The following is a 23,221-nucleotide window of genomic DNA, read 5'->3' as shown; positions in this document are numbered from 1 at the left end:
TGGCTTGATTTTGTGCGTTTTTCACATGGGCATTTTTTTTTTTTTTTAAACCAAAAAAGATAAACGCACAGAACACAAAAACATCTAGCAAGTGGACATTTTCAAAACAAAACAAAACAAAACAAAAAAAAAAAAGGTAAACAATTTGTTGTTTCGAAAATGGGTATAAGACCCTTTTGCAGAATGGCGGTAAGTCCAATGCGGGCTTACCGCTCACCCTTTCGGGACTACCGCCAGCCCGACGCAGCCATCAGCGGTAGTCCTGCCCCGTGCGTGCCATTTACGAGGAAAAATAAAACACCAGGAAATGGCTTGCGTGGCAATAACCCTGCGCTAATCCGGCATCACCACGTGCTGCCCGGTTACCGCCGGATTTGCGCGGGAGCCCTTATCGCCATCTCAATGCGGTAAAAAGGGCCCTGGCGCAAGGGAAAAATGGCCTCCGCCGCCAGCGCAGGGCCCTTCTCCCCTCAGCTTGGTAAAGGGACCCCAATATTTGCTATTCGGATTCTGGAAGTTTTGAGCAAAACATTCCAAAGCTGGACTTAAGACATCATGTTGAAAATGCCCCTCCACATCAAGGGGTCCTCAAATCCAGTCCTTGAGGTCCGCAACCCAGCCTGGGTTTCAGGATTTCCACAATGAATATTTATAGATCCATTTGTATGCAGTGGAAGCAGTGAATGCAAATAGATTTCGTACGTATTCATTCGGGAAATACTGAAACCCAGGCCGGGTTGCGGACCTCGAGGACTGGATATGAAAACCCCTGGAATATACACTTAGCTCACACAATTTTAAAATCACTTTCCAATGCTGAAAGCAACATAGCTCTCAAAAGCCGTCCACAGACGTTTTCAGTTAGTCCAATAAAAAAGTGACCACCTACAATTCTGACCTGTATTTCTATAGTTTGAAAGCGGAAAAAAAAAAAAAAACTTCACCCTTGAACCAGGGGCGCTCCATAAAAACGATCACAGGAGTGTTCTGCTTACAGCATCATAACCTTGATTTGAATGTATTTATTTAATGGATTCAGGGAACGGATCAATATCCACTACGCCCTATCACACGGGCTTTTTCGGAGGGGGAGAGAAGGGTGAGGAAAAATGAGGGAAGAGCTAGTGACAAGGGTAGGAGAACTAAGGGTTGTGCATTTTTATTGTTTTTCATCTTTTTAGCAGCGTTGTGTATTTTGATTTTTTAAATCTTTTTACTCTAACACTTCAATGTATATCACATAGGAAGAGGTATATCAAACAGTTGCAATAAATTGGTGGGATTCTAGATTGCATTATTTTACTTTATCAAATGTTTGCATTTACTGCCTATCAAAAAGAATGGTTCACATAACAAATACTCCGTTAAAACAGTAAAAACATGTAAACATTTTTAAAAATTTTCTTAACTTAGTTATCCTCCCCATACTACTGCCCAAAAAAAGGATGGCTTTTGATTGTTTCCCAAACCTAGCAAAACTCATCTCTTTGGGTAAAACTGAAGAAGTGTATTCCGCAAACTCAGACCCATGTAACTAAAAGTCTAATTTTGCCGTATGCTCAACCCGAATTAGTGAGAGACCTGAGAAACCTAACAAACCAAGTTGGGATGAAAGCAAAGATCTTGCTGGCATATATATAGTGTTCCAGCCTCTCACAGAAATAGCTGTCAGAATTTTGCAGGTATGAAGCTATAAAAAGAAAAAAAAAATAGACGCACACTGCATAAAAAACAATAAAAGCAGGAGCAAATTTCTCTACAGCATTCCTCAATAACATCTTGCATGGATTTTTAATTCTTACTAAGGCTTCCGTTTACTAAGACGCGCTGGCATTTTTAGCTTTTACCTATAGATTCCTATGGGTGTCTTTAGCATTTAGCGTGTGCTAACATTTAGCGCGTACTAAAAACGCTAGCATGCCTACAACGCAGCTTAGTAAACAGGGCCCTGAAAGTTTTAGGGGGTTTTTCTTTTTCACGTTAAACCCAGAATCTTGTAAAACCACTATTTAAAATGCGTGCTACACCCCTAGAAGGCCATACGAGAGACTAATACACGGTCCTCGAGGGCCAAAACCCAGTCAGGTTTTCAAGATTTCTGCAATGAATATACAGGTCCTGCTTCCACTGCATGCAACCAGATCTCATGCATATTCCTTGTGAAAGGCTCAAAAACCCGACTGGGTTGTGGCCCTTCAGGACCACTGGTTGCCCACCCCTGGACTAATAGATACAAGGCAAAGCCTGGTACCTGTATTGTGAAATGACTTCCTGCATTATTGCAAAAACCCATCTTTAACAAATCAATAGAAATCAAACAAAATAAAACATGAAAAAGAAAATAAGATGATACCTTTTTTTATTGGACATAACTTAGAGCTAATCAAGAAATGTACTAAGTTATGTCCAAGAAAAAAGGTATCATCTTATTTTCTTTTTCATGTTTTATTTTGTTTGATTTCTATTGATTACCTTTAAAAGTGGACTACCACGGCTACCACACCTCTCTACTCAATCTTTAACAAAAAAATATTTAGCAGATAGAAAAAAAGATCCTTCAAAACCGGCGAAAAAATAAAGCACCTAACAGAAAGCAGTGAATTGCATGCAGCATTCTTAAGCCACTTGGGAGGATGAAAAGATTTCAAAGTTATTTATTTGTTACATTTGTACCCCACATTTTCCCACCCATTTGCAGGCTCAATGTGGCTTACATAGTACCGTCAAAGACGTTTGCCCAGTCGGTGGATAACAAATACAAAGTTGTCTAGTGATCGTATGAGGTATAAGTGGAGGGTCGGAATGGATGAAGATTGCGTGTTGTCCTGTTTGATCATAGTCATGCTGTGTTGGTAGGTGAAGAGGGTTACGTGGGGTCGTTGGGGTAGGCCTTTTTGAAGAGGTAGGTTTTTAGTGATTTCCTGAAGTTGGCACTAACTAGTAGGTACGGTAGAAAGGGTTTATGCTTCAAGGAATGGAGTGGAGAGACGAATAAGTTTCAAATGTGTGTTTAAAAAGCAGGTTGGAAAAACTCATCCAAAGAAAAAAAAATTTTAAACAAAGACGGACTAGATGTGCAATTGTTTTGCACACACTCTTCTACTAGTAGCCATAAATTCTTTCTAGCCAATTGAACAAAAACAAAAATACAGATACGATTTGTTTGCCATTTTAAAAAAATGGAAACTCCACATACAGAACTACAGAGCTGGAAATCAAAATTGCCACCTGGGCACGGTTTTCAGACGCCAAGAGTTCAGAATCAAATAATCCAAAGGGTACATTCGATCTCTTATTTTTTTTTCCCCACTCATTATAAAAACACACATAACTAAATGCAGATATGCACGTGTCCAACTATCCTGCAAAGATAAACATCTGAAAACAGAGCCAGAGGCATTCAGAGGGGAGAAAAATCGACAGAAGAAAATGGAATATCCTTAACTCTACAGAGATCCCGCCTCACTCAGCTCAGTCAGGTAATTCTTTCTTCGATTCAAAACCCCTAATATACCTACTTGGTTTAACTGTTCCATAGAAAAATGCACATCTTGGGTGGAATCAAATTTCTATCCAACGCAAATGCAGGTCTACAGGATATGACAGGGACAGCTGTACCAGTTATACAGGTGTGTGCGTGTAATGGCATATACACACGTACACTGAGTTCCGCATGCACTCTGCCAGCAATATTAATATAGTCTCTCTTTAGCTACTTGAACAAAAACAAAGACATAATTTGCCATTTAAAAAAAACATAAAATCCACGTACAGAACCACAGTACTGGAAATCAAAATGAGGCTTCTGAATAATGCGCCATGGTGGCAGTTCAAAATTATTCACTGATAATTATTGCCCAATCGGCCCAAAGTTCTCCTTTGTCCTCTAAGATTCAAAAACCTGAGTTACCATTTTTTTTTTCTTTAGCAAGCTTAATGTGTAAAGCTTTCAGCTTATCTTTGGCACTGCAAATTCTACATTGTCACTATTGTCACATCATGAAATCACGAGCCCCACGGAATGTGCACATTGGTGATCACCAGAAACTGTCATTTCCTTCTTTAAAAAAAAAAAAATGAACCTCTCGCTTGCCTTCTGTTTTAGCCTAGATATGAAATCAAGCACAAGAGCTCGGAGAATAAAAGATGTCACTTGAGCGGCAGCAGGATGAAAAAGAAATAAAACGTCCAAGCAAGCCAGGTTTTACAGGGGGAAAAAAATCCAGTGTCAGTTCCTCCCCACTGTAAGGATCATTTGTTTCCTTTTGAAATATCACACATTAGGGCCAGATTTTCAAGATCTCTTCCCATACATGCTGAATGCAAGAACAGCTCCGCGAATCAGGCCCTAAATAGGTCTGATTTTTTTTTTTTCTTTAATTCAGAAACATTACACTTATCCAGAAAAACTTTTCATGCAGCATTGCCTAGGTTCTGGAATTATGGCTGCAATATTACTGAGAAGCTAATGAGGTGTTTTGCTAAATGATCAGGAAAGCTTTGGACACCGTGTGATATATTTTTTTTGTTAGTTATGATTGAGCTTTGACTATTTGTTGTTAACCTTTTCATCAAGAGGTTGTCTTGATTTTAATCTTCTTGTAAACCACTTCGAACTTTTGGTATCAGCGGTATATAAACTGTAACATGTAACCAGTCAATACCTACCGAAGTCCTCTCTGTGATCTGCCGTAGGATAGATCATGTGAAAGATACATCTTTCATACATCAGTAGACGATCACATAACCTCTTGGCACGACCAAATCTATTTCTTAAACATATAAACTTATCAGACTCTCTTTCCCAAGCAGGATCTCAGAATTGCTCTGGAAGCAACAATGAATCTCATTCCCAAAATACTGGCCAGGCTTCTGATTTTGAAGCAAGCCTGTTCCTTTCCCCCCCCTGCCTTTTGGTCCAAGCTGTGAGACCACACTGCACAAAATGTGACTGAAACACCGTTGCTCTTAAAACAAAAGACCAGTCCCTGGGTGCAGCCCCTCCGCAGAGAAAGCAGCCAAGCCTTTCTAACTAGAAAACGGAGGCAGCTAGGACAATGAAGGGAACAATCACTGGCAAATACTTCTCCTCAGAACATTTCTGCTCCTTCGTACTACACCCTAGAAATATGGCATATGCATGTGAATTTCTTTCCTGCAATTCGCTCCTTTGTCAGCTGGGTCATTAACATAGTGAAACAGTAAGAACTGTGCACATGAAGATAGGTAAACAGGGAATATCATACTTCAGGGTCCACCATATCCACTTACAGATCTCTGGATCAACACCTGTATGGTTTAAGGTTACATTTTCCTGCAGTGCAAATGTGAAAGCACTTGCACAGACCTTTGGAATTTTGGAGTTGGATTAAAAAGGGTTTTGCGTGTGTGTGTGGGGGGGGGGGGGGTTATATTGATCTCCTCATGCAAAGTTTTTCATTTATTTCTTTTCAGCCAATTTTCACTTGACAGGAAGAATAAATATCAGCTCGATGAACCAAAATCGAGTTAGCTACATTTGGCCCTGCATTGCCTGTTTTGTTTTTTTAAAGAAGGTTATATACACTTTCATAACAGACCTCAGCTTTTCAAATGTCTCTGTCCTGCATCTTTGGATTTCTCCAAAGGTGGGAGAAAAAAAAACCCCAAACAAATAGTTTGAAAAACAGTGCCCTGGTCTCATCCGACTTGAAACTGCAGATTCGGGGGAACACTCCACAGTTTGCCAAACAAACAGCTGTCTTTTACCAACATGGGACTGTTGCCCAGTTAGGTTAAGTAACTATAATTAAACATTTTAAAAGTCCCACCATGGATGCGTTTGTGCATATTTTAAAAAGTCCTATCTGTAGCTGTATTCCAGTACTAGATTTAAACCCAAGGGAAGTTGTTGTTTTTTTTTTTAAGATTTAAAACTCCACTTCAGCTTTAAACTCGTTGGGGTTCGATATGTTGAAGTTTTTCAGGCAGATCTTACTGCTGTATAAAACCCGAATTTGAGCTTAAAGAACACAATATCTCAATGAGGGGGTTTTGGCTCCTTATATTGTGATTAAATTATTTACTTATGGATTGTATTGAACGATATGGATTTAAGATCTCATAACAAACTCTGTGTCTGTGCACATATAACATCTCACAACACAGCATATGGGCACACAGTTTCTTTGAAGTTTATACCATGCTCTCAATAAAAAAAAAAAAAAGCGTAAGCCCCAAGGGATGCTGATTTGTGACATGCACACAGGGAAAAAAAAGAGCATATTTTTCTCTCTTTTTTCTAAGTCCAGCTGTTGCAGAATAAAATGCACCATAAGGGCGAGGATCACATTATGGGATTACACTTTTTTTTTTATTAAGCAAATTAGGCATTGAAATCCAGGAGAGAAGTGTTCAACCTCTACTCAAGTCTCATCGTTACAAATGGAGTTTCTTGTGTGGTGCCTATGTCAGATTTTTAAATAATGAAATTTCCCACGGCTAAAATGATAACTACTGAAACCTTTCATTTGTTTCTCACAGGGGGTTGGCAATTAGGCTGCAAAGTTTATTTCTGTTTCCCTTCAGCATCGCGGAAGCGCGAGCCATGCCCAGAAAGGATTCCCAGCCCCTTCCACAGGCAGGAAACTGTGCCCATCTCCAGATTTCATTTTCAAATATTCCAGGATGAAAGCAGAGTCTTAAACCACTGAACCTATGGGTTAGTGAAGCTAGGCATTTTGCTTCACTTCAAAAATGTAAAAAGACAATAATACATCCAACTCTACATTTTAAAACAAAGGTGATAAAGAACATTTTTTTTTTTTTTACAAAAATAATTTCCTCAACTTGGCCCATTTCTATCGTTTTAAGAATGTATATTGAACCACAGAGGAAGAAAACCGAATACCCAGTTCGACCGCAAAGAAAAAAAAAACCCCACAAACCTCTTTTAATTTAAATATAAAGTAATACTGAAAACACTTTTATTGCTAGATTCACTGAAAAAGTCATTATAACTTAAAACATTTGTATCCAATTTTGTATCCTGTCTCTCTCTCCTGCCAGGGCACAGCTGACAGGGGCTGTGATTTGTTCTAACTAGATATTGATCCGGTCAGATCTAGCTGTTGTGTACAAGCCACAAAACACACACACACACAAGGGTCCAGAAAGGATGCTGTGTACAACTCCATTTTTTTAAATGGGGGGGAGGGGAGGAGGAAAGCCCCCCCCCCCCAAACAAACCAATTTACTTCTCTGCCTGAGCCAGGCCCTGGGGTTTCTTGCAATCCCCTCCGCAATGCTAAACGAGAGCCCCCCTGAGCTGAGCCTTAAACAGGAACAAAGAGGCGAACAGCGGGAGACAACATCACACTTCAAAACCCAAAGCTGGCAAAAGCCAACTAAATAAAATGATGCACTTTTACACCATACAACATCCCATCTGGCTTTTTTTTTCCCCCATGTAGCCCTTCTTTACCTAATATCTTAAGTCAACAGTTTAAAAGGAGCTGCTGGGATAAAAGCCAGTGTACATTTCACTCAAAAATATACCTAGATGTGTAGAAATTAGTGGTGCCAGTGCAAAAAGATTTTACAGTTATTTTATATATAAACACCTATAAAAATACACTTCTCTTTAAAATGTGCTCAGCCAGAAAACAAAATTAGCTGTATATATTGAAAGAGAAAGCTACTGAATTAATATTTTCCTAGGCTCCTAGGTTTATATTGCCACCTAGGTATCAAGAAAAGATACACAGCAGAATTGATGTTTGCTGTAAAGGTTCATTTTAGGTCTCTCTGTCAAGATCATTTTATAATTTGTTTACAGGGGGGGGGGGGGGACAGCACACAGCCCAACTCGAAACTGTACCACCAAGTTAAAAAAAAAAAAACACTTACAAAACCAACACACGGACGACTCGTTGAGCGGCTTAGGATGACTGCTACACAGTAATCCTTCAGGTATAAAAGAAAAAGAAAACCAAATTCAACCACTTGCATGATAAAGCAGATATTTATATATTTACAGGTTGCTACACCTAGCGGGTCATTCCTACACACAAGAACCCACGATTTGCATCTAACGCCAAACTTACTTCATTTGAAAGTCTCTTCACTCTATCATTCATTGGCTAACGGTGCCAGTTTTGCGTTTGCGAGTTCACCAGGTTAAAATTAGTGAAAGGAGTGACAATACCGAGTGGACGACTTCGGGGTACATACTTTTTCATTGTGCAACGCACAGATTTTTTATAACACCTGGAAAGGTTAGCCTCGCAGGACAAATGCAGTCTAATTTTCCTATTTATGCACAACTCTTATTAAGTTCCTCATTTCATCTCGGTTACTCCAAGAAATAAGGGCTTTGTGCGCTTATTCGGTTGAACCTTACATTTTTGTCGGTTCTTTTCACCTTTACACAGACCCCGATCTGCGACGGGAAACGCGGGGAACCCGGGTTAGCGACCGATTCTCAGAGTAACCGATAACGAGAAAACAGGTCTAAGCTAAGAGGTGACCATCTCATACTGTGTCAAAAGTTAAAAATAAGACCCTCGTGGAAAATACGAGGCTGCTCCGTGGAGCTTACGAAAGGCAGATTGATGTCTAGTAATCAGTAATTATCCCGGACCAAGTGTGTTACAAGAAAGTTATGAAGCTGCACTAGACAAGGTACATTTAAAAAACCCGAGAGCCCCAAAACAGCCCAAAACTGCGAGAGAAATGCAAAATTCTGGTACTGTCCAATTTAATTTAGCCACGCAGCAGAATTCTACAGGCAAAAAAAAAAAAAACTACACAAAAGCGGAGTCTGATTTGACACGGATTTCCTCTCGTTTTTGAGTGTGCGGGACGGGTTACAGCCTGAATAAAAGTGCCACAATATTTCGAAATGATTAAAAACAGGTGTTGAGAATCAGAAGTTATGCATTTCCTAAGAGTGATGGAATTAGAAGCTACCAGCAGGCATTTTTCAAACAAGCCCATCCTGTTTAAAAAAAAAACAAAAAAACACGTCTACGAACTTACACGTTTATAACATTAAAAACGTTTATACCTTCTTTGTTGGGATTCTGAGGCTTGGTCTCCTCCCACGGAGCCATAGATTTCTCATCTTCCTGTCCTTCCATCAAGGCTTTTTCGTTAGGCATGTACCAGGTAGAGTTATGCTCTGCCATCAGCGTGTCAAGGTCTATAGTACTCATGGTATTTTTGCCGTTGTCCGAGCAACAATTACTTAACTCATTCTCTCCGTTCTGGCCAGTGCAATCGGGTTTTTTGCTCTTCATTCCCAGAGGCTGGTCTTCAGATATGCTGAACTGTTGTCTCTGCAGCTGTATCTGTGCTTGGAGGATTTCTAAAGGGTGGATTTCGTCCTGGGTGGTGGATGTGCTCGTTGGGGTTCGAACTTGCTCCAGCCCAGGAGTACCAGGATGAGCCCCCCCAGTGCTGCTCAGTCCATAGCTGTCTGGAGTAGAGGTAGTATTATTAAGCAAGGTGAGACCCATTGGTTTCTGTCCATTAAGAAGTCCGTGGTCTCCCCGCTGGAGTTTTGGAGAACCAGTCACCAGAGGGCTCCGATTGGGTTTTGACATGTTGTTATCTGAACTGGAGGAAACTTCATCTTCGTTCCCATAGTTGGTGCTAACATCATCTGGGAAATCAACATGGGGGGAGCCACTGTCTGATTTACTCACGCTCTGGATTCCACTGTCCAAAGAGGACATGAGGTCAGACTGGTCACCCAGGAGAAGCTCGTTGCCTTTCCCCCAAGATGGGGAGGTCAAGGACTTGTCATGTGGAGTCCCACCATGCTCCCCTACACTCGCCTGTTGACCCTGCTGTCCTGGACTGACGACAGCAGCCCCACTGTCTGCGGAATACTTATCAAAAAAGTTACCTGGGCTGACATGGCCACTGTCCCTTTTTCTTCTGCCCCTCCCCCGCCCTCCACCACTCACTAGCTTGCCATCATTGCTAGGAGTGGCTTCAATACTGTAGTTGGGGGAAAGATTGTTTTCTCCCTGAGTGGGTTGGGTTAACCCACCCTGACCTGCAGACTTGCTGTTGTTATTCCCAGCACCAGCCACCTGACTATTCTGGGAAGGTCCATTTGGGAAATATTCTGCACCTGTGCTGTTTGCACTGTTGTTGCTCATATCTCCTTCTGTTTGGCTTAGCTTTCTCTTGCCTTCAGTTTGGTTTTTCTTATTAAAGGTTACATTGAGGTTTGGAGCACCTAAGCTGGCAATCATGTTCTGGCAAGCTGTGGAAAGGGCAGCCAAACAGCTTTGGCCAAACATGCTCTCTTTTGAATTGGGCTTGTTGAATGACCCTAGAGAAAGTGCCCCTAACTTGCTTGCTGTAGACCTTTGACTGGCCTGGAAGTCGGACTGTGGTGGATAGTTGCTGGGGGAAGTATTAACTCCAGGAGCATTGCTATGGGGCGCTGCTTGCCTGTTGGCAGCGGCAAATGGGAAACCTGGCTGCCCACCCATAGGGGGTCCTGCGAAATCGGCAGGCACTCGTCTATCTGATGGAGCATTAGGCAGGCCCACCCCACCACCAGGAGACTGCATTTGGGAAAGGTTACCCATATTGTTGGCGAACTGCGAATGCATTCCCGGAGAGTGTAAGGCCTGCACATGCCCTTCCCCTGCCATTCTCAGAGGCTCCTGCATACCCATCCCGTTAACGCCTGATCTGAACAACAAATTGGAGCCATTCTGCTGCAAGTTGATATCATGGGAAGTGGCATCAGCAGGCAAATTTGAGCCCATTCGCCTCTGAAGCATGTCACCGGGCGGATGGGGCCCTGGAAACCAAGCGTTTTCCTGAGTCATGTGTGGATTGGGGGGATCAAAATTAGCCATCCTCCCCCCGTTTTCTCGCTCAAAGTTTGGCTGAGACACATTCCCAACCTGACTTCCGTGCACAATGCCGCTCTGATTGACTTCCCCATGGTGCCCCAGTTGCTGAAGACTAGGCTGCCTCATTCTTTGCTGTTGATTTCGCGATGCCATCTGTTTGATCATCATGGCGGCATTTTGGCGCTGTTGCATGGACTGGTGATCTGGACCTGCATGTTGAAGTGGTGGGCCAGGAGGAAAGCTTTCAGGGACAGGAGGAGTAAATTCACCGGGAAGACCAGGATACGTAGAGGGTGACAGATGGCTCTCCAAACCTGTGCTATGCATGCCATTGTTACTCCATGTCGCACAGCTGTCCACATTATGGCTACTTGGGAAGTCAAACCTAGGCCTTTTAGGGACATTCATGTAAGGCGCATCAAAATGTTGCAGTCTTTGATTCGGTGGTTGTTGAGGCTGCTGCAAGTTAAAAACAGCATCTGTGTATGGGTGCATATTCCTGTTCTCCAGTCTGTGAATAGGGTATTCAAACTGTGCATGCTGGTTCTGTATTATTGGCCCATTGTCCTGCAAGCTGGGGTTGGGAGCGCTGGATTCAGTTTGCTGTTGCCTAGGAATTGCTGGCGGACAGGAGTTTTGTCTGGCTAGTAAACCTGTCTGCTGCTGCATTAAAGGAAGCCTGGCATTAACTCCAGGCTCCATTACAGACATCTTACGAGCACCTCCAAACCTTTCGAAGAATACACCATGCTGCTGTTGAGGGTGGACTTTTGGCATCCCCACTATGCCTGGCGTTCTCGGCAAACCATTAGGACCAGGGAAGCTGCTGCCTGGAACTTGCCTGCCGGGACCATAGTGAGGAAGCTGGCCGTCTGATTCCGAGGGAGAGAACACCGGCATATCAAAATGACCCGAAGGGCCATCGCTAGGGTAACTGTATTCCAAGGATTCAACACCTCCTGGATTCTGAATCCGCCTCTGCTCTAGGCCATGAGAATCCGAGGAGCCGGAAGCTGGGAGCCCGTGGAACGAGGCAGCACGGTTCGGGGACTGATCCAGGGGAAGGCAAGGCGCGGGGACGGCGTGGTTAGCGGCAGTGGAGTTGTGGTGCTGAAATTCTGACATATCGTTCTGCCTTTGCTGTCCAAATCCTTCTCCTTGGTTTTCTGCCATGTGATCGTACCCCTCCCCAAAAGCCTGCTGGCCCCCGAGGCTGCTGTTATAGTTCATAAGACGGCCACCATGCAGGCAAGATGCACTAGGGTCAGATCCACTAAAGCTGCCACTGTAATGCGGATGGTGCTGGTGAGGATGAGGAGGGGGAGCAGTAGGGTGTCCGTGGTGAGGCTGTTGGTTACCGAAATACCCATGAACAGGCTGTGGTAGCATACCTCCTGCATGGATGTCCGAATGTCCTCTTACGTGAAATCCATAGGGCTCCCCATTTAAATTCATATTCATACTTAGCATAGGGGGTTCGTTCAAAGTTTTAATGGCAGGGTCCACAGCTCCAGCAGGACCTCCAGAGTGGAAAGCTGGGTTTTTGAAATGGGAACTCATACTTAGTCCTGGCTGACTAAAGTTCCTTTCTCCGGGGCCAACGTTTCTACTGTTGATCTGAGGTTCAAACTGGTCCAGTCCAAACATATTTCTCCAAGGGCTCAGTAAGGCATGACAGCCCTGGCCCCTGGGAGGTGAAGCTTTAACAGACCAACTTTGTGTCCCAGAAACGTAAAGCAAAAATTAATAAGAGCAATTTTAGAAAATGAAAACAAAAATGTTACAGCAAGAAACAGAAATATCCAAGCGGTCTGCAAAGTCCTTGTAGTAGTGTCTTTTCAAAACAAAATGCACAAAACTTCCTCGGATAAAACCCTCACATTTTGCAATTTTATGCAGCCGTCGGTCAGTTCATAAGCAAACATTTTCATATTGGGCTCTCCTTAAGGTCTGAAGTTCTCCCCTCCAAAAAATAAAAAATAAAAAAAAATGAAGAAAAAAATGGAAAAAAAAAAAAAAAAAAGAACACCAGGCGCATGTACAAAATTTAGCCCCGAAAAAATAAGAGAGAGAGAAGTTCAGAAAATAAAATTAAAAAAAAGATCAATGACAATTATTTGCTTACATTCAAGTCCATCTTCTTGGATCGCTCGTAAAAAAAAACACGAAGCCGTCCAAACCCTCGGTCAAACTGTTCCGATTTGAAACACTCCTGGATTGCAGCAAGTCCTTGGAAAGAGGCATTTAAATGTGGATCTTCCTCGAAATCTCTCGGGGTGTTCTTAGGGAAGTGTCCGGAGAACAAGGCGACGCTCTTAACCCTGCCCAGAGCATCCACATTGCCCGATCCCAGAACAGTCTTATCCTGCCAGCTGATAGATTCTTTCGGGCGCTCCACCTTTCTTTCTGAGATGCATAATGCGTTCTATCCGTGTAGGTCTCTTACTTATCCGGCCAGTTTCAACCCCCCCGGCAGAAGGCGGGGAGCTTACCGAGCGTCCTACGGCAGGTGATCTGGGCTTACCACCGCGGTCATCGGTGCACGAAGGCTTCGCTGCAGATCCCGGACCCAGCTCCGACTCTGCTCCCTTCCCTCCTCGCCTTTCCGGCTTTGCGAGCCCGTAACATAAACCCGGAATCTCCCGCGACCAAAAAATAATAAACAAATAAAAGGCAGAGGGGGTGGGGGGAGGTCGATCTTCGGGTGGATAGAGAAAACTGTGGCCACTGTCACCCGGGGGATCCCTTGCACGCTCCTCTGGTGAGCGAAAACGAATAAGAAATGTAGCTGAAGAGAGGAACCAGCCCAGCGTGCAATGCACGGCCACTCCGTCCCTCCGGCAGGAGGAATTCAGCGTCAGCTCGGGCTCTCCCCTCTCTCTCCCTCCGCTCGCCCTGCCAGAGAAGCAGCAACAAGTTTTGCATTTCAGCAATCAATTCCAGCCATTAGCTCTCCGCCAATGGGAGCGAGGCATGCGCTGGGGCGGGGCGCTGGCGCTTAAGGTGGTCCAAAAACTCGCTCGCAAAAAAAAGCACCGCCGAAATCAAGTCGTAGCCCTGCAGGAGCCGTCTAGGATTTGGGGGGGGGGGGGGTGTTTGTGTGTGTGTGTGTGTGTGTGTGTGTGTGTGTGTGTGTGTGTGTGTGTGTGTGTGTGGGGGGGGGGGGGGGGGGGGGGGTTGTTTGTTTTCTTGCCTCCTCCCTCAGTTTTCCAGTTACCTGTTACCGGCCTGTTTTATTTTCAGATCTTCGCGTTGCTCTCTGCATTAGTCTGGTTTTTTTTTTTTTTTTTTTTTTAAGTCGCAGATGCAAAATCGTTCCACCGCGCTTTTATTTCTGCCTTTTTTTTTTTCTCGGTCCACCGGATGAGTACGGTTTTGAAAAGAAAACTACGAGAGAGAGAGATGGAGAGAAACATAACTTGAGTATGCAGAGTTTTATAAGTGGAAGCGCACTTTCATATTTTAGAACTTCGAAGGTCGATGTCAGGCGCGCTGCACTGACCTGAGGAAGGAAAGATCTCTCACCAAAGCTAAACACAAATGTATTAAGTTAGTCTGGTCAAAAAGGTGTCACCTAAAGCTTGTTTTTTTTTTTTTTTTTTTTGCCCTGTATTTCTAGGCGCCTCTGTGGGAAACTTCCTGTTTTTTTATGCTCAGTCCTATGTGACCATGCATTATCTCTTGAAAGAAAAAAAAATATATATATTTTTTTATTTTTCCAGGACATAAGCAACAATATTATGCCAACCTCGATTAATATAACGTATTTATACAGCCCATGTGATTATAGGCATATATTATATGCAGGTGATTCGGCTTATATTTCCGCTGTATCTGCGCCTTTAAAAAGTTACTGATATACAGCCATGATCCACCAACTTGTCATTTGTTGTCCCACCCCCACCCCCCGCTTTTTTTCGGTTCCCCCCAGACCCTTTGCCTTCCCGCGTGCAATCCGATCAAACCAGAGTTATTTCAACTGTACAGAAACCTTAGAGAATTGATCTGCGCTTAATATTTGTAGTGTAATATGCAAAGTACTCTGTAGCAAATTAGAAAACGTGCAATTAAAAAAAAAAAAAAACGTACACACACCAGACGGAACAATGCACAAACCCACCTTGCTTCTGAATTCCTAGCCTGGTGCTGGCAGAGTGGCTTTACTCTTCAGTTCTGTGGACTCCAAATTCCCCCCCCCCCCCCCTTTATCCTTCCCCCCCCCTCACTTTTGCACTGTTGAGATTTGTACGTGAACTCCAGCTTCCTTGAATTAGCCCGCAGGCGTCCAAACCTCCTTAAGAGATCAATTAGCCGTACGGGGGGGGGGGGGGGGGGTTAAGCAGTGGAATTGTGTCGCAATAGTAAAATCCATAGCTGTAATTTAATATCTGCTCTACTCTCTATGAAATATTTATTTCAATCATCTTTGTTAAAATGTTTAGCCCTCTCTGATCTCAGCGGCGCTGCAATACATCCTGCAATCAGAAGTTAAAAATAGTTTCAGTATAAATGTATAGCAAGTGATATTTTCAATGTACTGTAATTACACAATTTATTATTAATAGCAGATATCGTTTTAGTTTCTTCTTATTATTGAGAACAACCCCGCTTCCTTTTTCCTCAGCTTCAGAGATGATCCTGTCTTTTGTCTGCGGACGTGGACTGGAATGAATTTGTCTGACCAGTACAAAAAAAAATAAGCCACTGGTTGTAATAAATCTAAAATCAGCGCCGCCTTTACTTATTATAGCAGAATTAGTAAAATTCAATAAAGCATTTCAAAAGTGAAACAGTTTAAAGGAAAGTAGCGTTGAGGGGGGGGGGGGGGTTAATCTACACAGAAATACGCACCGTGCTCCAAAACCAGGAACAACAAAATTCTCAAAAGACAACAAATATTTTTTCCTACAATGTGCCTCGGTTTTAACTAGAAAGACATTCCCCCAGCATTTGGGAACTATGGACAACTTTTAAAAGACATTGGAAATGCCTTAGAAAACGTTTTCAGATGGCCCACATGTTTCAAGCGACCTGAAGCAAAATATATATATATATATATATATAAAATATTTAAGAAAAAAATCGCTTCTATACTCCCCCACTGGAAAAAAAATTGAGATCTATAAATAAGCAGACAAGAAGAGGTATTTGTATATTGCAGTAGATTTTTTTTTAAGGATTTTTTTTTTCTGCAGGATCAGGATGCTGGCCTGTGATTAAATATTGATTTTGTGTAATTAGTTTTCATGTGAACTATCCTCTTGCTGATGGTTTAGAGATTTCAGAACTAGAAAAAGAAATGGAATCGGACGTGGAAATTATTAGTTAGCAAAGTGACAGGAGGGGGCTGGAGAAACGAGGGGTGTTTATTATGCGGAGTTTATAACACCGGACGGGAAGAGAAAGGCACATAAGAAAAAAAAAAAAAAAGAGCGGAATTGTACAAGAGGCGATTTAAGTTACCGGGCGGAAAACGGCTTGAAAAAAAAGACAATTCCATCACATCCATTGTCTTAAGATTTTAAAATGCGAAAACAGACTATAAAAAACATGAAAGCAATTTGCATTCACAACGCACGTCAGATCATCGATTTCCAGACCAAAAGCATTTGTCAAAATTCAGTCGTACATAAATCTAGCATTTTCTGCAATCAAAAGTGGGCTCCCCCCCCCCCCCCTTCTTAGAGCAGAACTGGATTCTGGAGCTCGGAGCACTGTATTTATTACTCGAACCCTTCAACCTTTCTGGAGTACAGCAGGCAAAGGGCCAACTCTTTTAAAAAACAAAACAAACCCCGATCTGTCGCTTTCCTAACTTTCTAAAATCTAGGTCCAACCCTAATCAGCAGTAGTAGTAGCCCAAGTGCAAGGGCTTGTTTCTCATTACACGCAAGAATGATTTTCCCCCCTTTTTATTTTAAAGTCAGTTCAAGTGAAGCTGTTGTCTGAAGATGGTGTGTGTGTGTGTGTGTGTGTGTGTGTGTGCGTGTGAAACTGTTCGCTAAGCATCGTGTGCATGTGTGTGTGTGTGGTGTGTGTGTGTGTGTGTGGGGGGGGGGTTGACGAGGGTTTGCGTTTTCGTGCTGTCTTATTCAAACAGCTACACTGCCACCTAGTGGAGCAACGTGTCCAAGAACGGCCTTCTCTCCCTCCTCCAGCGAGAAAGATGAATGAAACGCTGCCATGTCATTGTTCCAATATTGTCCTGCTGGTTTTCTTGTATATTTCAGATCCTTATTCATTTCACAGAAGTGCTCGGTTTCTCTTACAGTGATAGCAATCACTTTGAGAAAAAAAAAAAGAGGGAACATTTGGCTGGTTAGTGAACAGGGATGTTTGGGAACACAGGAGACCTTGGCTAAGGTTGCCCATTCCTTATTCGCCTTCCCCTTTCCCACGCTCGCTATCTCAGTTTCCTCCCCGAGCAGACAGTAGTTCCCCAACTACTAAAATGCTGAATTATAATACTTTTTGTAAAGTGGACTTTGCGATTCACCTGCGATCCCATGTCTATATTTAAAGCTGCATGAAACTCTAAAGCTGAGAGCTTGCAAGGGTCGAAGGGCTGAAATGTGCCAATATGCTCATATTTACCCCCTTAAAAATGTATGAGCTGCAGTTAAAGTACATTTTGCCAAAGACAGGCTGCGAGATGTTTAGGACTGAACTCATGTAATTATACGAAGGCGGTAGAACGAGAGGACATGAAATGAGATTGAAGGGGGACAGACTCAAGAAAAATGTCAGGAAGTATTTTTTCATGGAGAGGGCGGTGGATGCTTGGAATGCCCTCCCGCGGGAGGTGGTGGAGACGAAAACGGTAATGGAATTCAAACATGCGTGGGATAAACATAAAGGAATCCTGTTCAGAAGAAATGGATCCTCAGGAGCTTAGCCGAGATTGGATAACAGAGCCGGTAGTGGGAGGCGGGGATAGTGCTGGGCAGACTTGTACGGTCTGTGCCCTGAAAAAGACAGGTACAAATCAAGGTAAGGTATACACAAAAAAGTGGCACATTTCTTGGGCAGACTGGATGGACCGTGCAGGTCTTTTTCTGCCATCATCTACTATGTTACTATGTATATGTGTCATCAATGCAAGTCTTTGAACTGGTGTGAGAAGTCAAGGTCTCGGGAGAAACCATCTCTGAGTCTGTGCAGCACTGTGGCTTGGAAAAGCAGATAGGAGCACTTTACTGGGGCTGCTTACTGGGAAGCAACTGGTTTATGCATCCTCCTTCGGCTGTGGACCACCCCTCAAATATCAAGCCCTGGCCTACAGTTTTATGTGTTGCTACTTAAAACATACCTGTTTTTCCTCATTTGTCTTGGCCTGAGTTTAGCTATACCACAGGTTTCAGACATTGCATGAGATTCCAGAAAGGGTTGCTTTCTTTAATCTTATCTTTCCGCTGTGCCTCTGTTACATAGGTATGAAACATTCTAGCTTTCAATAATATCATATCTGAGTGGAAAGGAGCATAAATTGTGCTGAATTACTGGAATATTGTTTCTATTTAACAGCTAGCCTATTCTGTCCAGCAGTTTGCAGGTTAATGGGCTGAGTCCTAAAACCTGTTTTTATCATAGCAGTGACCTCAAGATAGTCAGTTCTAGGTGATCATGTTTGATGTTTTTTTTTTTTTGTTTGTTACATTTGTACCCCACACTTTCCCGCTCATGGCAGGCTCAATGCAGCTTACATGGGGCAATGGAGGGTTAAGTGACTTGCCCAGAGTCACAAAGAGCTGCCTGTGCCTGAAGTGGGAATCAAACTCAGTTCCCCAGGACCAAAGTCCACCACCCTAACCACTAGGCCACTCCTCCACTGTTGCTACTATTTGAGATTCTACATGGAATGTTGCTATTCCACTAGCAACATTCCATGTAGAAGTCGGCCCTTGCAGATCACCAATGTGGCCACGCAGGCTTCTGCTTCTGTACGTGCAGGACGTCAGACTCACAGAAACAGAGGGCTGCGCAGCCTTCTACATGGAATGTTGCTAGTGGAATAGCAACATTCCATGTAGAATCTCCAATAGCAACATTTCATGCAGAATCTCCAACAGTAGCAACATTCCATGTAGAATCTCCAATAGTATCTATTTTAGTTTTGTTACATTTGTACCCCACACTTTCCCGCTCATGGCAGGCTCAATGCGGCTTACATGGGGCAATGGAGGGTTAAGTGACTTGCCCAGAGTCACAAAGAGCTGCCTGTGCCTGAAGTGGGAATCAAACTCAGTTCCCCAGGACCAAAGTCCACCACCCTAACCACTAGGCCACTCCTCCACTGTTGCTACTATTTGAGATTCTACATGGAATGTTGCTATTCCACTAGCAACATTCCATGTAGAAGTCGGCCCTTGCAGATCACCAATGTGGCCACGCAGGCTTCTGCTTCTGTACGTGCAGGACGTCAGACTCACAGAAACAGAGGGCTGCGCAGCCTTCTACATGGAATGTTGCTAGTGGAATAGCAACATTCCATGTAGAATCTCCAATAGCAACATTTCATGCAGAATCTCCAACAGTAGCAACATTCCATGTAGAATCTCCAATAGTATCTATTTTAGTTTTGTTACATTTGTACCCTGCGCTTTCCCACTCATGGCAGGCTCAATGCGGCTTACATGGGGCAATGGAGGGTTAAGTGACTTGCCCAGAGTCACAAGGAGCTGCCTGTGCCTGAAGTGGGAATTGAACTCAGTTCCTCAGTTCCCCAGGACCAAAGTCCACCACCCTAACCACTAGGTAGGTGCATTCCTTCTTCCTAAAATCTCATATTTTCAGGAGCCAGTGGTTAAGGCAGTGCATCCCCTTTGTGCTACCATCACTAGGACAGAACACACCCACCTGCACCAGCCCAATCGAAGCAAATTTCTAGCAGGAATGATGCAACTTTAGAAAACGTTTTGCATATATTTGGGTTTCATTGGAGTCCAGAATGGTTGAGCATGGTAGAGGTCTACCACCAAAGCAGAAACCAGGTGCCTTCTACTAAGAATCTCTTCAATTTTCTGAGGTTCAATCTTTGAATTATTTTATAGTTGTTTTACAGGAACTTGGGGCTACTGGCGAATATCAAACTAGGTTCCAATCCAACCTTTTGTGAAGTCGGTAGGTAAACATTGACCCCCATGCCTTGCAATAATTTGTATTTAATATTCTATCTATTGATGAAATTAGACCTCTTCCCTTCTTTTCATTACAAAATATTTTGTAAGGGACCTTCCTTTTGATCTAGCTTCAACTTTCAATTTACTTTTCATTATATATACAAGTCAGTCCTCTTTAGTCTCCATTTATTCATCTACTATTCTGGGAAGTTAAGAAACCGTACTGGAAATAATCCAAGAACATAAAAACAAATAGTAAACTAAAAACAAAATAAAATCAAACACTAAAATACTCATAATAAAAAAAAAAACATAAAATTTGAGATAAAATAAAAAAATACTACCAATCATTTTCCCAAAATTATTAAAATAAACTGATTAGATAATTTGAGAATAAACTTAAAAAGTATTACTCATAATCTGAGCAAATATATTCCTATGGGCGTTGCTAGCTAAAAATGCTAGCATGCCTATAGCATGGCTTAGGGCTCTGTTTACTAAGGTACACTAGCATTTTTAGCATGTGCACAAAATTAGCACACGCTGTGTAGGCACCCATAGAAATATTGTGGGCACCTACACAGTTAGTGCGTGCTAAAGGTACTGATGTGCTTCTAGCATGGCCCTTAGTAAACAGAGTCCAAAGTCTTATCTGTTTTTCTGAAAGGAAAGGGAATGGGACTTGATATATTACCTTTCTGTGGTTTTTTTCAACTACATTCAAAGTGGTTTACATAGTATATACAGGTACTTATTTGCACCTGGGGCAATGGATGGTTAAGTGACTTGCCCAGAGTCACAAGGAGCTGCAGTGGGAATTGAACCCAGTTCCCCAACATCAACATCTACTGTACCAACCACTAGGCTACTCCTCCACTAGCAACATTCCATGTAGAATCTTAAATAGTAGCAACAGAATCTCAAATAATAGCAACGTTCCGTGTAGAATCTTAAATAATAGCAACATTCCATATAGAATCTCTAATAGTAGCAACAGAATCTCAAATAATAACAACATTTATTTATTTAGCACATTTATATCCCACTTTATCCCACAGGTGTGCAGGCTCAAAGTGGCTAACAATGTAATGCTAAGGCTATCGCCAGATCAGTTGTTATAGATTTACAATCAAAGGAGATAGGATAGAAGGGACAAGGGAAGAAGAAAAGAGGAAAAGGGCAAGTGAGTCTAAAATGGTCCATGGAGATGTTATTAGGAAGGACTGTTGGTTATATGATGAATCCTAGGAGTAGGCTAGCTGAGATAGGCTGGTCTGAGGAAGATTCCTGAAGCTGTGATGATTATGAGTGGCTTAACATTCTACATTCCATTTAGAATTTCAAATAAGGAAAGGGAAATGGGACGATATACTGCCTTTCTGTGGTTTTTGCAACTACATTCAAAGCAGTTTACATAGTATATACAGGTACTCATATTGTACCTGGGGCAATGGAGGGTTAAGTGACTTGCCCAGAGTCACAAGGAGCTGCAGTGGGAATTCAATCCAGTTCCCCAGGATCAAAGTCTGCTACACTAACCACTAGGATACTTGTCCACTAACCCACAAACCTTAGAGGAACAGCATTCCAGCAGATAGTACCCGCCACCGTAATTGCACATGTACGAACTTGAACAGGATGTTTCTGTAAGGATGCAACCTTCAAGAGCCCTTGACCAGGTGAGCATAGCTGACCAGATGAACATAGATCCCTAGCTGGCATATACATTTTAAATATAGATGGCAGAAAGGCTATTGAAAGCCTTGAATATCAAAACCACAAATTAAAGATGTAACCAATGTGAGAGGCATAACTAGATGTAATATGTTGAAATCTCTTGTGCCTGGTCAGTAGCTGGTCTTCATTTGGGGGCAAATGCAACAGTTGCAGGCAAAGCATAGCCCATAGTTTGCTGCATTGCAGTAGTCTAAAACTGAGAAGATCAAAGATTGTACAACAGCCCTGAGGTTGTTAATGGGGATTTCAATTAGAGTACAAACGGTTTAAAAAAGCATTGTTTTGAAGATGTTCTCGATTTATACTTTCATGTTAACTTCAAATCCAATATTATTCATAGGCAAAGAGCCTCAAAGAACTGGGATCTTTAATCTTTCTATTTAAAATAAAATGGTAAAGGCGGTTAGCTTAGTGGAGTTTAAAAAAGGTTTGGACGGCTTCCTAAAGGAAAAGTCCATAGACCGTTATTAAATGGACTTGGGGAAAATCCTCTATTTCTGGGATAAGCAGTATAAAATGTTTTGTACATTTTGGGGATCTTGCCGAGTGTCTGTGACCTGGATTGGCCACTGGGCTCGATGGACCTTTGCTCTTTCCCAGTATGGCAATACTTATGTACTTATGTAATATTTGGCAAAGCCAGTGAATTAGCAGAGAGCGACTGTGGTATCAATTTAAATCTAAGAGAAAGCATCTTTTCCGGGATACCAGCATAAGCAGAGATGGGACTGTATGTTACGATGCTGTTTTACATTGTACAAAGGATGTACAAGACTGCTGATAGAGTGGAACTATGAAGGACTCTCCCAGATTAAGAGGGGCCGATCATTACACCCACTGGCAACTCAACTTTGCTGCGACCGACCATTCCAATAGGAGCAAAGCCATGCAACAATCTGGGAACCATCTGGTCATAGAATAGAGTGATTAATAGTATTGAACGCAGACAGTAGGACAGACGATATCAAGAGAAAAATGATCAGTAATAAGGTCTCCACTCTGAACTGGTTGAAAACCACAGTGTTGTAAATCCTGGAGTTGGGCTGCCACAACCTGTTCGATTATGTTAGAAACAGAAGAAAGACTTGAAATAGGCCTTAAGGTACAAGAATTTACACCTGCCTTGAGCCTTCTTTTCTCATATTTAAAGCTGTAGTCAAACCCTACCTTTTCCTTTCCTCTCAGTGTATTCTAAGCCTCATTCCAAGTTGTGACATCATCAGTGAGGATCTTTATAATGAATTTTGGGACCTTGATGCTTTGCCTTCGCACGAGGTCTTTTAGCCTTGTCTTAGTGTTCCTGTTTTGTTCTGGTTCCTGTGTGTCTTGCTCCTGTGTACCCTGTACCTGGTTTCTGCTACAGCCAAGCTCTGTTCCTGGTTCCTGCTTCAACCAAGCTCTGCTCCTGGTTCCTGCTACAGCCAAGCCCTGTTCTTGGTGTCTGCTACAGCTAAGCTCTGTTCATGGTTTCTACTCCAGCCAAGTCCTGTTCCTGCTTTGTCCTCA

At 42.7% G+C, this 23,221-nt stretch overlaps 1 protein-coding gene across 1 annotated transcript in view; it reads right to left on the bottom strand.

The window, feature by feature from the left end:
• MN1 (MN1 proto-oncogene, transcriptional regulator) overlaps window positions 1–12,640 on the bottom strand; it is a 112,784-nt gene extending 100,144 nt beyond the window's left edge. Inside the window, exon 1 of the mRNA XM_030220143.1 lies at window positions 9,047–12,640. Within this exon, the coding sequence (XP_030076003.1) occupies window positions 9,047–12,506 (3,460 nt within the window). The 5' untranslated portion in view covers window positions 12,507–12,640. The remainder of the gene's footprint in view (window positions 1–9,046) is intronic.
• Window positions 12,641–23,221: the final 10,581 nt, after the last annotated feature.

Source organism: Microcaecilia unicolor, chromosome 11 (assembly GCF_901765095.1).
Source record: "Microcaecilia unicolor chromosome 11, aMicUni1.1, whole genome shotgun sequence".
NCBI lineage: Eukaryota > Metazoa > Chordata > Amphibia > Gymnophiona > Siphonopidae > Microcaecilia > Microcaecilia unicolor.
Note: the sequence above shows the minus strand (reverse complement) of the source record. Positions and strands in the feature narration are given on the sequence as shown.